Source organism: Penaeus monodon, chromosome 41 (assembly GCF_015228065.2).
Source record: "Penaeus monodon isolate SGIC_2016 chromosome 41, NSTDA_Pmon_1, whole genome shotgun sequence".
NCBI lineage: Eukaryota > Metazoa > Arthropoda > Malacostraca > Decapoda > Penaeidae > Penaeus > Penaeus monodon.
The window spans coordinates 4,641,297-4,656,845 of record NC_051426.1 but is presented as its reverse complement, the minus strand read 5'-3'; the positions used below and the strand labels follow the sequence as shown (position 1 = coordinate 4,656,845).

The following is a 15,549-nucleotide window of genomic DNA, read 5'->3' as shown; positions in this document are numbered from 1 at the left end:
TGTTTAAGGCTTTCTTTTTTGTCTTTTTAGGGCTGTTGGGTCCTCTCCCTGTCTGTCTGCCTAATTTCGACCCGTCTTTATGGGTTGTCGGGTCGCCGACCTGCCGGTCTGTCTTTGTAAGTAGCCTGCCTGTAAGTGATTTTTTTCTGTGCCGGTTTGTGAATAATTCTGTCAGTGAGTCTGGGTCGTAAGTGTCGGTTTGTCAGCTTGAATTGTGTGCCTGTCTGTAGTTGATTTGCATGCCTGATTTTTTATGTGTCTGTTTATCTACGTTGTGTCTATTCGTCTGTCTGTCTGTGTGAATGCTTGGTTATATCTGTGTCTGTCCGTGTCTTTATCCATGTGTCTGTATATCTGTCTGCCCTGTCGCCTTCCCCCAAAATAGCGTTATATAACATTGCATTATGATAATAACCATATAACCAATAAGAAAAGTCTTCCTGTCCCAGGCAGTCAAAGTCTTCAAAATTGCCGTAAAACGTAGCACAGATACAATGAATTCCTTAAAACTAGTTATTAATGATAATAATAATGATAATAATGATAACAATAGTATTGATGATGATAATAAAAATGATGAAACTGATAATATTAGTAATGGTTATAATAATAATAATGATAGTAGTAGTAGTAGTAGTAGTAAGTAGTAGTAGTAGTAGTAGTAGTAGTAGTAGTAGTAGTAGTAGTAGTAGTAGTAGTAGTAGTAGTAGTAATAATAATAGTAATAATGATCATAAAAAGAATACATAATGATAATAATAATGAGTGATAATATAAATAGTGATAAAAATAATAACAAAATTAGTAGTAATTATAACGGCAAGCAACGGTGTGCCCTTGAATTGCGTTTGGGGACTTGTTCTGTACCTGGTGACGTTGCCGCCCTTGTGCCTCGTGTTTTGGCTGCGCCCGACCCTGCAAGGCCTTCCGACTTGAGCTGGATGCAGAGGCTCTCTCATGCTAGCTGGCGTGCAGGACCCACTCTCCTCTGTCTGTCAGGAATCGAAAGTTTACGTTGCTGGTTCTCCTGCTGGAGCTCGTTGGGGTGATGGGTCAGGTGGTGGGCGGGGGGTTTCAGGAGGGCGAGTGGGCGTGGTCAGGAATCAGATTGACAGGCTTTTGTTAGCGGAGGACGTCGATTTCTCATTGGCTGACAGATTGGCATTTGATTGGCCGGAGGAGGTGTTGCCTCGCTCTGCCTCGGGGGTCAATGACGCTTGGAGGTCAGGTCGAGTTTGCTCTTTCGGTCGGAAACAGGAAGGTAACACGCTTGGCTCTGGAATTTAGATTTTTGTGGTAGAGATGACCAGGTCTATTTTTTTATTTTTTTATTTTTATTATGATATGGCCACTTTAATATAATGCGCTTGTTGATGACATTGCCCCAGTAATCAAAAGTATTTTGTTGACATGACCTTTTTACATTCTTTCTCTCTCTCTCTCTCTCTCTCTCTCTCTCTCTCTCTCCTATCTCTCTCTTCTCTCTCCTTCTCTCTCTCTCTCTCTCTCTCTCTGTCTTCTCTCTCTATTCTCTTCTCTCCTCTCTCTCGTTCATCTCTCTCTCTCCTCTCTCTCTCTACTCTCTCTCTCTACTCTCCCTCTCCCCTCCCCTCTCCCTCTCCCTCTCCCTCTCCCTCTCCCTCTCCCTCTCCCCCTCTCCCTCTCCTCCCCCCCTCTCTCTCAGCATTATGGCATAGCCTCTTTAGATTGGTGGTGTGACATGACCTTGGTAATCAGCATTTTTCTGATGATATGGCCTCGCCCGCCGAATTCGCATGCCGATGACCTAGCTTCTTCTCAGTGGTTCCCGTCAGGTTGTCTGACTAATCAGCATGCTGCATTTATTTGGTTATTCACCGGTTGCAAAGGCAGGTAATCGGAGTAATCCCTTAATCACATATTTGTGGGTATTTCTCGTGGTTCAGAAGCAATCTTGCTTGGCGAATCGACTGGGTGGCTGCCTCGGCTTCTCTTCAGCTATTCAATATAGGCCTATGTGAAATCTTAGCTGTTGAATATAGGTCTGTGTGAAGAAGTCTCAGCTGTTGAATATAGGCCTATGTGAAATCTAAGCTGTTGAATATAGGCCTATGCGAAGAAGTCTCAGCTGTTGAATGTAGGTCTATGTGAAGTCTGAGCTTTTGAATATAGACCTGTTAAATCTTAGCTTTTGAATATAGGCTGTGCGTGAAGAAGCCTCAGCTGTTGGCTAGAGGCCTGTGTAAAGAAATCTGATTATCCAATTAAGATGCGGGATTTCCTTTTTATTTGTGATCATCTCTTGGACATGACTAGCTGTTCGCTGATTGATTAACGGACGATTAAGCAGTCTGATGGGCCAGGCGGCATGAGTTCATTTCGTTTTCCCATTGGCCGCTTTATTTTTTATTCGTTTTCCCATTGGCCGGTTTATTTTTTTATTCGTTTTTCCATTGGCCGGTTTATTTTTTATTCGTTTTCCCATTGGCCGGTTTATTTTTTATTCGTTTTTCCCATTGGCCGGTTTATTTTTTTATTCGTTTTCCCATTGGCCGGTTTATTTTTTATTCGTTTTCCCATTGGCCGGTTTATTTTTTATTCGTTTTCCCATTGGCCGGTTTATTTTTTATTCGTTTTCCCATTGGTTGTTAGATATTTCAGGTCATTTGCTTGGTTCGTACGGGGTTTCTCGCTTTCTTATTGGTTACAACTTATATATATATACACACACACACACACACACACACACACACACACATATATATATATATATATATATATATATATATATATATATATATATATATATATCATTAGCCGGTCAACGTTTTTCTCGCCTTGTCATTGATAGAAAAAATCTCGTTTTCTCATTGGGTTTTTTTAAAAAATTTTAATTGCCGTGGACTTTTTTGCTGCCTTCTCATTGGTTAGTAAGATATACATCAAGGAAGATGATTGGTCGGTTGGCCTTTATCTCGTGTCCCCGTTTTTTCGTTGGATGTATTAAGCAATCTGATTGGCGGTTAGCCTTTATCTCGCTTTCTCATTGGCCAAAAAATGTGTCAAATGACCTGATTGGCTGTTAGCCTTTTTCTCGCTTTCTCATTGGTCGTTGGATATATCAAACAATCTGATTGGCCGGTGGGCGTTTTTCCCGCGCTCTCATTGGTTAGTTAAACATTCGTGAAGGGAGCTGATTGGCCCTTTTTTGTGATGGTCGCCTTTTTGTTTTTTTCCATGGACCTTGTTTTATTTTGGGAAAAAGGTGATTAGGCGCGTGATTTTAAAAAGGGTTTGCTCGTTTTAAGTGCAATTTTTGGTGTATGATGTTATGTTATTTTTTATTATTATTATTTTTTATTATTTATTACTATTATTTTTTATTATTATATTTTTATTATTTTATTATTGTTTTGGGGTTTTTATGTTTTTTGTTTTTTTATGCATTCTATAAAAGTTTTTGATGTTTATAACAGTATATTATCTTCGTTTATCTATTATATTGTTGCATATCTCATCATCCCACCATCACCCAATCATCCCACATCACACATCACATACCATATCACACACCTCACCATCATCACACATCCCAACACATCCCATCATCATCACCATCACCATCACCCTCACCTCACCCCACCCTCATCACCCTCCCATCCCCCATCACACCTCCCTCCCCCTCAATCCCACACCTCATTATCATCATTATCTATCATTATCATTATCTTATATTATCATTTTCATTATCATTTTTATTTTCATTATCATTACATTTTTCATTATCTTTTCTCATATCATATCATCATACCATCACCATCATCCCATCACCATCCACCATCATCACCACCCACATCCCCTCATCACACCATCATCATCATCATCACCATCACCATCACACCATATCCCCACACCCCATCACCATCATCCCATCATCATCCCCATATCATCATCACATCATCCTCTCATTCCTTTTTACCTTTTTTCACATTTCCCTCTTTCTTCAATCGTACGTGTTCGGTGAAGGAATTACATAATGTGGTTCAGTTTTTTTCCTCTCCAAGAAGCCATATTTAATCCCACACTATTTTTGGTTCGAAATATTGAAGCCAGATTAGGAAAACATGTATAGAATGAAGAGAAGTAAAGGAAATAGGAGCAGGATATAACAAACAACACCAACAACCAACAACAACACAAAAACAACAACAAACAACAACAACAACAACAACAACAAAACAAACAACAACAACAACAACAACAGCAACATGGACCTCGACGAAGCAAGGACGTTATTCTATAAATTTCCAAAAGCCACAGCAAGGACTAACGTGTTCGAGCGAAGCCTGTCTGTGGGCCGGGGTGGCGGCAGCAACCACGGCAGACGCAGCAGCCACAGCCTCAGACAAACAAAACAAGTACAGCGGTAACAAACTCAGCCACGGGAGCAAAGGACCAACAACGAACAATACTACTACCCCAATACCCCCCCAATTATTTTACAACTACACATCTATCCCACCACCACCACCACCACCATCATCACCCCCCACCATCATACCACCCATCACCACATCACCATCACCATCATCCCATCACCTCATCACCATCACCATACCATCACATCATCATCATCTCATCATCATATATCATAAACTCATCATATCATCATCATATAAACCAAACATCCCCAAAACATCAAAAGGGAAAACTCAACAAAACAACAACAACAGCAGCAAAGCAGAAAGCAACAACAACAACAACAACAACAACAACCAACAAAAAGCCACTACCCTTCACCCCCCCCCCCCCACCCCAAACCACGAAAACCCCCCCCCCCCTCAAAAATTACCTTGCGTAAAGAAAAAAAAAAAAAAGGGGGAATCGTTGGGTGGGTTTCCCGGCGTCCCGCGCGTGCTTCGGACGCTTTGCGGCACATCAGCTGATCGGCATGTAGGTTTACAGGGCCTATGGGCGGCGGGGGCCTATTTTTGGCCCCGGGGTTGGGGGGGGATGAGGTGGTGAGGGGTGGTGAAGGGGGTTGATGGAGATGATGGGTGATTGGGGATAAGGTTTATGGTGATGATGATGGTGAGGGGTGTTCAAAAAGATGGGGAGGGTGTTTAAAGGTGGGATGATGAGGGTGATGAAGATAAAAACATGAGGGCGCGGGGCGGGGTGGGGCGGGGAGAGGGGGGGGGGGAGGGGGGGGTTTAAAAAGGGAGGGGGGGGGGGGGGAGGGGGGGAAAAGGGGAGGGGAGGGGGGGGGAAACCCTTTTTGGGATTCGTGAAATTTTTGTCTTCGCGTGTTATCCCCTCCTTCTTCTCTTTCTCTCTCTCTCTTTTCTCCCCCCTTCTCTCTCCTCTTTTCCCCCTCTCTCTCTCTCTCTTCTCTTTTCTCTCTGTCTCTCTCTTTTTTCCTTCTCTCTCTCTCTTTTTCCCCTCTCTTTCTCCTCTATTTCCTCTCTCTCTCCCCTCTCTCCCTCTCTCTCTCTCTCTCTCTCTTTTTTCCTCTCTCCCTCCCCCTCTCTCTCCCCTCTCTCTCCCCTTTCCCCTCTCACTCTCTCCCACACACACACTTTCTCCTTTTCACCACTCTCTCTCTCTCTCCTTCACACACACTTTTCCTCTTTCTCTCTCACACATCCCCTCTCCTTCCCCAAACCCACACTCTTCTCTCCACTTCCTCTCTCTCTCTCTCTCTCTCTCTCTCTCTCTCTCCCCCTTTTCTCCTCCCTCTCTCTCTTTTCCCCTTTCCCCTTTCTCTCTCCCCTTTTTTTTCTCCTCTCTCTCCACCACACCTTCCCTTCACACCTCTCTCCCCACACTCTCTCTCTCTCTCCACCCCACTCTCTCTCTTCTCTCTCCCCTTTTCTTCTCTCCTCTCTCCCCCGCCCTCCTCCCTTTTCTCTCACAAAACCACCCACCCCCCACCCCCAAAACACCCCACCACCCACAAAACAACAACACACCCACCCCACACACCCCAACACCCAAAAACCCCACACCCCCTCTCCTCTCCATTTCTTTTTTCTCTTTTCTCTCTCTCTTTTCTCCCCTCTCTCTCCCCTCTTCTCTCTCTCTCCCCCTCTTCTCCTCCCTCTCTCTCTCTTTCTTCCCTTTTTCTCTTCTTTTCTCTTCCCCCCCCCCCCCTTCTTTTCTCTCTTTCTCCCCCTTCTCTCCCTTCTCTTCTCCCTTCTCTCCCTCCCCCTCTTTTCCCTCTTTCTCCCCCTTTTCCTTCTCCCTCCCTCTCTCTCTCTTCTCTCTCTTTTCTTCTCTTCTCTTCCCTCTTCCCCTCTCTCTCTTCTCTTCTTCTCTCTCTCTTTTCCCCTTTTTTCTCTCTCCCCTCTCCCCCTTTTCTCTCCTCCCCCTCTCTTCTCTCTCTTTTCTCTCCCCTTCTCTTCTCTCTTTCTCTCTTTTTTTCTCCCCCTTTCCCCTCCCCCTTCCCCCCCCTCCCCCCCCCCCCTCCCCCCCCTTTCCCCCTTTTTTTCCCCCTCCCTCTCCCTCTCCCTCTCCCTTCCCTTCTCTCCTCTCTCTCTCTCTCTCCCTCCCCTCCCCCCCCTCTCTCTCTCTCTCTCTCTCTTTTCTCTCTCTTCTTTTCTCTCTCTCTTTTCTCTCTCTCTCTCTCTCTTTTCTCCCCCCCCCCCCTCCCCCCCTCCCTCTCTCTCCTCTCCTCTCTCTCTCTCTCTCTCTCCCTTCTCTCCCTTTTCTTCTCTTCTCTCTCTCTCTTTTCTCTTTCCTCTCTCTCTTTTCTCTCTCTTCTTTCCTCCTCTGTCTCTTTTTCTCTCTCTCTTTTTCTCTCTCTCTCCCCCCCCCCTCCTCCCTCTCTTCCCCTCTCTCTCTCTCTCTCCCCCTCTTCCTCTCTCTCTCTCCTCTCTCTTCTCTCTCTCTTTTCCTCTCCACCCTTTCTCTCTCTTCTCCCCTCCCCCTTTCCTCTTTTTCATTCCCCTTTACATCCCCTTTTGCTTTTCCCCTTTCTCCTCCCCCCCCCCCCTTTTTTTTTCCCCCCCCCCTTTCCCCCCCCCGGCCCCCCCCCCTCCCCGGTTTCCCCGTCCATTAAGGCAGCACGAACGTAAATTTCTGCACTACTTTTTTAGCGTCGGGGTTTTTTAGGCAGAAAAGGTTACAAAAGTGCGTTTTGGTTTTAATTTTTTGTTATTTTATTATATTTTTAAACTCTTTTTATATATATCTTTTCTCCAACTCTTTTTTTTCTTTAGAGATAGAAAAGTCGATAAAGTGAAAGGGGACAGGTTTGGTTTTTTTATAGATCCACCCTTTTCAGTCCATCATCTACATCTGCCCTGTCAAAGCTATTAGCTACTTTCTTTCGGGTCATCCATCCACTGTCTATCCACCCACCATCTTCCACCCCCCCCATCCATCCCCCTCCTCCATCCACCATGCACCCACCCATCATCCTCCATCCACCCAATCCATCCATCCATCCTCCATCCACCCACCCACCCAATCTATAATGATAGATAAGTAATAAAAATGGGAAAAGCACATAATTTATATCCCAAGGTTTCTTTTATTTTGAAAAATTTTCCCTTTGCTTTTTAAAATTTATTTTTCACAGAGTTCATTGGGTTCATGGTTTTAGAAAAATTTTAAATAAAAGAGTAAATTTTTAGGGGATAAATTTTGTTTTTGTAAATAGGTTTTTCGGGGAACTGTTTATGTAAAAAGGGTGTATTCCCCTGAATGCATGAGGGGGGGAGACAGGGGCCCACAGAGGCAGGGGCCCGAGGCAAGGCAAAAGGGGAAAAAGAAAAAGGGGGACGGGAACAAAAAGATAGAGAAAACAGGGGAAAAAGAGAGAGAGAGAAGAGAGAGGAGAGGAGAGGAGAGAGAGGAAAAGAGAAGGGGAGGAGAGAGAGAAAAGGGAGAGGAGAAAAAAAAAAGAAAAAGAGAGACAGACGGAAAAAAGGGCGGGAAAAAAAAGGCCCAAAATGGGGAAAAAGGGAAAGGAGAGTTTTACAGAGCCAGAGGAAAGAAAAATACAGGGGACTAAAAAAAGGAAAGAAAAAAGAGGCAGGGGAAAAAAGGGAAGGGGGGGAGCAGAAAAACAGTGGTGTGAGAGGGGGAAAAGGGGAAGAGAGAGAGGGAGAGGAGAGAGAGAGAGAGAGAGAGAGAGAGAGAGAGAGAGAGAGAGAGAGAGAGATACACAGTCAAGTGCATGAGTAAGTTATAAGTAAGGGGCAACTAATACTCATGAAAAAGCAACTGAGAAATAAATTCTTGTTTCCCCTCCAGGTTGTTGTGGCTGCTGCTCGGCCTTCCGCCCGCGCTACAAGCGGCTGGTGGACAACATCTTCCCGGCCAACCCCGAGGTGAGAATGGCTGCCACCCTTCCTAACCCTTTTGTCACTCTGTTGCCTTCCGCTTGTCTCCCTGCCTCCCTTTCGTCACCCTGCCTCCCTTCCGAGTGCCGCGTCACCTTTCCTGCGTTCCACCTCCTGGGTGCCACCATGCGACTCTTCCACATCTCCCACAGGGTCACCCTTTCATATAGGACACCCAGATGGCTATTTATCACTCGTGTGTTAACCTACTGCTTTTTTGGCATTTATAACCATGTCTGCCACCTTGCCACCCTGGTAAAACATGTGACCTGTTCTGAGCCACTGCCACCTTCCCAACCGTGTATGCCCTTAAACCCCCTTCCGTCAGTTTCACTTGATTTCAGAATGTAGCAATTTCTCCCCCTTTCTTTTGTGGTCACCCCTTCCAGCATCAAATTTTGTCTATGAAATTTTTCCTTTTGTTTTTTTTAAGGTTAGTATTTTGCAGATTTCATGTTAAGATATCTCCCTCATCTTGTTTTTGCACGATTAAAAATACTTCCCCATTTTTTTCATGTGAGGGGTATTGTAACTGAGAAGAATAAATAATTGGCAGAGCCAAAAAAAAATATGTTAAACGCCACTCCTTTTAACAGAAGAGCAATTGGTGATTTGCATACAACAAACAAACAAACAAGCACAACACCCAAACACTGAATTGCGCTCATTGCAAAAAAAGCAGGAACCAAAAGCTTTGGGGAAACAAAACGGTGCCCCCCAAGGCGCGCATTTCAGTCCCATCGTCAATTGGATGTACGGATATAAGAGTAAAATGTCCTTGTCTGCAGGATGGCCTCGTTAAGTCGAACATGGACAAGCTGATGTGGTATGCCATGACGTCCCCTGACAAGCTGGACCGCATCGGGGACTACCTCGCGCACAGGCTCTACAGGGACATCAACAGGAGGAAAACAGGTGAGGGAGGGAAGGGAAGGGGAAGGCAGGGGTGGGGGAGAGGGGGGGAGGGAGAAAGGAAGGGAAAGGGAAAAAGGGAGAGGGGGGGGGGGGGGGGGGGGGGGGGGGGGGGGGGGAGAGGGAGAGGGAGAGGGGAGGGGGGAGGGGGAGGGGAGGGAGGGGGGGGGAGGGGGAGAGTGGTGGGAGGGGGAGGGGGGAGAGAGAGGGGGAGAGGGGGAAGAGAGAGAGGGGGAGAGGGGGAAGAGGGGGGGAGAGAGGGGGGAAGAGGGGGAGAGAGAGAGAGAGGAGGGGAGAGGGGGAGGAGAGAGAGGGGGGGGAAGGGGGGGGGAGAAAAAGAGAGAGAGAGAGGGAAAGGGGGGGAGAGAGAGAGAGAGGGAGAGGGGGGGGGAGAAGAGAGAGGGGGAGGGGAGGAGAGAGAAGAGGAGGGTGAGGGGGGGGAGAGAGAGGGGAGAGGGGGAGGGGGGAGGGAGAGAGAGAGGGAGAGGAGGGAGAGGGGAAGGAGAGGAGAGGGAGGAGAGAGAGGGAGGGGAGAAAGGGGGAGAGAGGGAAAGGAGAGGGGGGAGAAGGGGAGGAGGGACGAGGGGGAGAGGGAAAAAGGGGGAGGGAGGGGGAGAGAGAGGGAGAGGGGGGGGGAGAGGGGAAAGGGAGAGAGGGAGGGAGGGGAGGAAAAAAGGAGAGGAAGAGGGGAGGGGGGGAGGGAGAGGGAGAGGGGGGGAGAGGGGAAAAAGGGGGGGGGGGGGGAGAGGGAGGGGAGGGAGAGGGCGATGGAGGGGGGGGGGGAAGGGGAGGGGGGGGGGGAAGGGGGAAGAGGGGGGAGAGGGGGGAGAGAAGGGGGAGGGAGGGAGGGGGGGGGGGGGGGAGAGGGGGAGAGGGAGGGGGAAGAGAGGGAGAGGGAGGGGGGAGAGAGGAAGAGGGGGGGGAGAGAGAGGGGGGGAAAGGAGGGGGGGAGGGGAGAGAGAGGGGGAAGGAGGGGAGGGAAGGAAAAAAGGAGAGGGGGAAAAGGAAAAGGAAGGAAGGGAAAAGGGAGAAGAAAAGGGAAAAGGAGAGGGAGGGCAGAGAGAAAAGGAAGGAGAGGGAGGGAGAGAGAAAAGGAAGGAGAGGGAGGGAGAGAGAAAAGGAAGGAAAGGGGGGGAGAGAGAAAAGGAAGGAGAGGGGGGGGAGAGAAAAAAAAGGAAGGAGGGGGAGGGAGAGAAAAAAGGGAAGGAGAGGGGGGGAGAGAGAAAAGGAAGGAGGGGAGGGAGAGAAAAAAGGGAAAAGGAGAGGGAGGGAGAGAAAAAAGGGAAGGAGAGGGGGGAGAGAGAAAAGGAAGGAGAGGGAGGGAGAGAGAAAAGGAAGGAGAGGGAGGGGAAGAGAGGGAGAAAGAGGGAGAGAGAGGGAGAGGGACAGAGAAAAGAACAAAGTGAAAAAGTGAGGTAGATGATGGTCAGAAACAGGTAGCTGATAATGGAGTCATTGGATAAATAAAAAGATTTCATGGATAAGCATCAGAAATTTGCTAAAAGGTGATGAACCTGTAGATGAGAGATCCATTAATGCCATTTGCATTTAACAGAAACTGAATAATCAGTCAATTTAATGAAGTATTCATGAATGTTCAAATTCTCATGCAGCAATTACAGTAAACTCTTCATCAGAACTTATCTTTTTGTGTGTGTGCATTCATGCATGTGCATGTGTATGTATATGTGTATGAGTGTGTGTGCACATGCGTATGTGCATTTGTCTATGTATGTATGTATGTAGGTATATATGAATGTATGTAATATGCACGTGTGTGGTGGGGACATATTTTAGTTCACATCAGTGAGCCTTCCCCAAGAAAAGACATGAAAAGTGATTTTCAAATTGCGATGCTCCCGTGCTCAACTTTCCCCCTTTCCTTTTCAGGGGTATGTCAAATTCATGGGTGCCCTCGACCAGTGCTTGTGTGTGCCCTGCCCAAAAACCCAACCCCTTTGTCGACTTTTGCAGAGGTGCAGAAGTTTCTGGAATCGACCGGCCCCAAACTGCAGCTGCGGGGCCCCCCCTCGGTGCGTTTTAAAGGGGACGTGGGGCCGAGCGCGTTTGGCCCTTTGGGGCTTACTTTATTCTCGTTTATTTGACTTAGTGTGGGGTTGCTTTTAGGCCCCCAAATATTTTGGGTACTAAATAAGTTGACATTATCATTAAAAAAAAAATTTTTTTATTTTTAAATTGGGCTTTTCTCCCAGAACCCTAAACCTTTCAGTTTTAGAAGTTTTCCCAATATCCGTGAAGACACACCTTCCTACCACCGCCGTTATGACTTCCTGGTGAGCAAGTTCTCGTCCATGTGCTATGCCAGTGAGGACGAAGAGGTCATGCGGAAGCAGCTACGCACAGCTGGCATCAAGGGGCTGCAGGTGGGCTATCCTGCATGGGGCACCTTCTTGTGTGGGCTTTGGAAAACCGTGACATGATAAAAGCATCTTTTTATTGTTGTCGCAGTGAACTCTTATTGTTAAGTTTTTCATCACCCTGTCTTTCCCGCAATCAGGGCGTTGTACGCAAGACTGACTGGGACAACCTTGGCGAGAACATCTGGCTTCCAAACAACTGGAGAAAAGTCCCATCCCCGTACAACATGCAGGGAACAAGGTAGTGCATGGGTTTTGTTCCTCCAAGCTTTGAGGAATTGTTTTTTCATTTTTTAATGAAGTACCAAGTTTACTGTTTTAACATCCATTTCCTGTTTTTTTTCCCAGGAGGGTAGGCCAATTACTTAGGGCCAAAAACCCGTTTTTGAATAGCATTAAGAAGAAACAGAAAAATTAGGGAATTTAGTATTTATAAATAACCCCTTTTTGCCCGGGACCACTATGCAGTCATTTTGGGTTTCATGGGAATTTCCCGGAGAAGGATAATATTTTTTTAATGCAAATTGGAAACCCAAGGGGACTGTTCATTACTAAGCTAAAGCAGCGGGTGTAATATTTTTATTGTGTCAAGGGTAAGCTAGCTGGGAAAACTGCTCAGTTTAGAGGGGCACCTCCTACACTTTGCCGCATTTAGGGGTTTAAAGGTATTAAGGAAAAAAAAAAAAAAAAAATGCCTACAACATTTACAGAAAAAGAGAGCAGGCAGAGGAGGGGTTTTTAACCCACCAAGCCAACCCCCAACAAAAATAAATTTTTTGCGGGAATGACCCAGATCAGGACCCCCAGACAAAAAACCAGAATGAGGGGGAGAAGGGCCACAGAAGGCGGAAATGTGCCTGGGGGGTGGTTTCTCGGGTACTTATGGAAAATACACAACGCATCAAGCCTTTGCTCATGTGGGAGCAGGTTTTTTTTTTTAATTATTTTTGTTATTTTTTTTGTGTTTTTCGTGTGTGTTTGGGGGGGGGAATGTATTTTCCATGACACAATTTATGTTTTCTTGTGACCCCTTTTGTATTTTTTTAGCTTTAAAGAGGGACCCAAATTTTTATTATTATATATTTTTAGTTTCTAAGTAAAGACAACTTAAGGAAATCCCGAGAAATTCAGTAGTAAATTTCATCCAAAAGTTGTACCCCTTTTCCCCGTAATTGGTGGTCCGGTTGCGTCTCTTGAGTGAGGTTTCCCTTCGGATTTATTTCTCTTTGTAATTTTTTGATTTTTTAATGATTTTTTTCTCATAGATTGTTTTTTTATTGTATATTTAAATTTTTGAGGGATTTATTTCCTTTTTTTATTTTCTTGTATAATTTCCCAAAATTTTTTTTTTAGTTTGTTTTATTTTTTTCCGCCACTTTTTTTTCTCTTAAATTTTTAAAAATTTTTCTTTTTTTCATTTGTTTTTTTCCATTTTTTTTTTCGTCCCCCAGCCCTCTGGACTACGAGGGACTGGGGGTCAACAACAGCTTTTCTGTGCAGGTCTTTTAAGATTGTCAGTACTCCATAAAAAGGGTTTTTATATTTCCAAATTACAGCCAGAAAAAAATTGAAAATATAGTAATAAAGCAGGTACTAAAAAAAAAAAAAAAAAGATAACAAAAATACAAAAAAAAAAAAAAAGAAAAAAAAAAATGTTTTAAAGAAGTCTATGAGTCTCCCTTTAACTCTTTGGCGCACGGGAATATCCCCCTTTTGCTTGTGGAAGCAGAGTTACCTTAAAAGTCTAAAAGGGCAACCGCACTGAGGGGAAACACGCAATATCTGTTATAAACGTGTGCTAATGCTTAGTTTTAGTATTTTCAAGAACGTAGGGCTTTTCGACACTGAAAAGAGTTAAAGTATGTATATGGTATTGGAACTTTTTTGTGTATAAGAAGCCCCTTTAAATTTGGTGGCTTTGCAATCGGAGCCTTTTTTTTATATAATTATTTTGTAACCCTCTTTCCTGTACAAGATATATCATGACACCAACCTAGGGTTTTAGAGACTTGTATTTCTTCCTGTCATCTTGTTCTAAACTAAAACGGAGAAACCTGCAATGTTTAGACAGTTGAGAAGGAAACAGCTACAGTATTGATGCAATTTAAACACCAACTCCCCAGCACTTTGGATTACACTTGATCAGATATATTATCACATTCATTATCAAAATCCTAACATTACACCTACCTTTCCAAAAACACATCTTTTTGAGAGACTAGCATAGTCATTGTTCCATCTATCCCCCCATAGGCTCAGTACAGCATCACAGTGATAGAGCTCCTCATGGCCCACCTCAATGAGAAGAGCAGCGAACCAGCGCAGATAAGGACAGGCATCGCAGACGTGCTTTCCAAGGTGATTCCAATTGCTGCGGGAGAATGCATAGGTAAGAGGCAGAGGGAAGCAAGTTGGGGGTCCCATAGGTGTGACTTATTTATTTTGTATTATTATTTTTTTGAAGAAATGAAACACAAGTGAATTAAAAATAGAACTGAAAGACGATAGCTTTATTTTGTAAATTTTTTCACAGTACACGTACAAAGCATGTGGTTTACCAACACTTCTATGCCCAGCTTACTAAAACCTCTAATCCTCGCTCCTTCCTCTTTCCCGCACCTCTCCTCTCCTTCCCCACTGGACAGGCCCTTCGGTCATTGAGATCATCAACTCCCTACTGGAGCACATCCGTTCCTCGGTGGTGGGTGGAGTGAGTGGAAAGGAGAGCTCAGCTGAGAAGATGTACCAGGAGACGTTAATCCATGCCCTAGGAGAATACGCCAACCACCTGCCTGACTATCAGAAGATCGACTCCATGGTCTTCATCCTGAATAAGGTAGGAGAGTGGGTCTAGGCAGGTGGAGGTTGTGGAATGCACTCAAGCGATGGCAGAAGATGCCAGACTCATTTGGTTGTGGGAATGGGTGAATGGGGGACAGAGAGGTATGAGTAGAAGTGGATGGATCAAGGGGTATGGGTATGTAGTCTTTTGGTATTTTGGTATATGTGGGTAGTGAATAGATGATAGAATGGTATGGGTCTATGGATAGAGTGGTACGGGTATATGGTTAGAGATGTAATGGTATGTGCATAAAGAGGTATGGTTATGCATGTAGAGACATATGGAATGTAGTAAGAGTGGATTTACCAATGTAAATCGGCTAATTGTTTCTTTATTGATTTTTTGCTTCAGGTGCCGGGCAGTGACCGAGTGGACGATGGAGGTTCTCAGCGACCCGAGGCAGAGGTCAAACTTCAGCATCTGCTCCTCAAGTCACTTCTCAAGGTCAGGCTTGCCTTCTGAAAGTTGATCTTCTTTTTCTTTTTCTTTCTCATCGTTTTCTTCTTCTTCTTCTTCCTCTTATTCATCATCTTCATCTTCATTTTCTTTTTTCTACTTCTTCCTTGCCTTCCTCTTTTCCAATTTCTCCAAATTCTAATTCTGTATAGATTCTCTATTTTGTTGACCTTCTGACACATGCTTGATAACTGCAGAGGGACTGTTGCCTTCCTACCCTGCACACTCTGCTGATCTGACTGTAGCTTCACGTCTCTCTAGGTGGGAACCAAGTACACGACGGTGCAGTACTCAACCACCTTTGCACAGTCCTTCCTGGTTCGTCTCATGCGCCTCTCCGTCTCGAGTGACGCTGAGGTCCGTCTCACGGTGCAGCAAATTCTCCACACACTCATTGACCGCCACCAGAACATCGAGAAGCTTGCCAAACCAACGTAAGATATTTGCACATGGTGGCTGGTGAGGTGCTGTTGGCTGGGCTGATTTTAAAGATTTTTTTTTTTTGCTGTAAGGATTTGCTATTTGCTTTTTAGTTTGTCAAATTTATTTATGTGAGGATTTTTTGTTTATGTCAGATAAACATTTTTGAAGGGGTGATATCTGATTTTAGTTGATTGCAACCTAATCTCATTCA

At 45.2% G+C, this 15,549-nt stretch overlaps 1 protein-coding gene across 1 annotated transcript in view; it reads left to right on the top strand.

The window, feature by feature from the left end:
• LOC119598349 (protein EFR3 homolog B-like) overlaps positions 1 to 15,549 on the top strand; it is a 69,843-nt gene that overhangs the window by 29,548 nt on the left and 24,746 nt on the right. Inside the window, 10 exon segments of the mRNA XM_037948001.1 lie at positions 8,239 to 8,315; positions 9,116 to 9,242; positions 11,130 to 11,272; positions 11,453 to 11,623; positions 11,758 to 11,858; positions 13,069 to 13,117; positions 13,835 to 14,006; positions 14,263 to 14,453; positions 14,811 to 14,903; positions 15,177 to 15,349. Of these exon segments, the coding sequence (XP_037803929.1) occupies positions 8,239 to 8,315; positions 9,116 to 9,242; positions 11,130 to 11,272; positions 11,453 to 11,623; positions 11,758 to 11,858; positions 13,069 to 13,117; positions 13,835 to 14,006; positions 14,263 to 14,453; positions 14,811 to 14,903; positions 15,177 to 15,349 (1,297 nt within the window).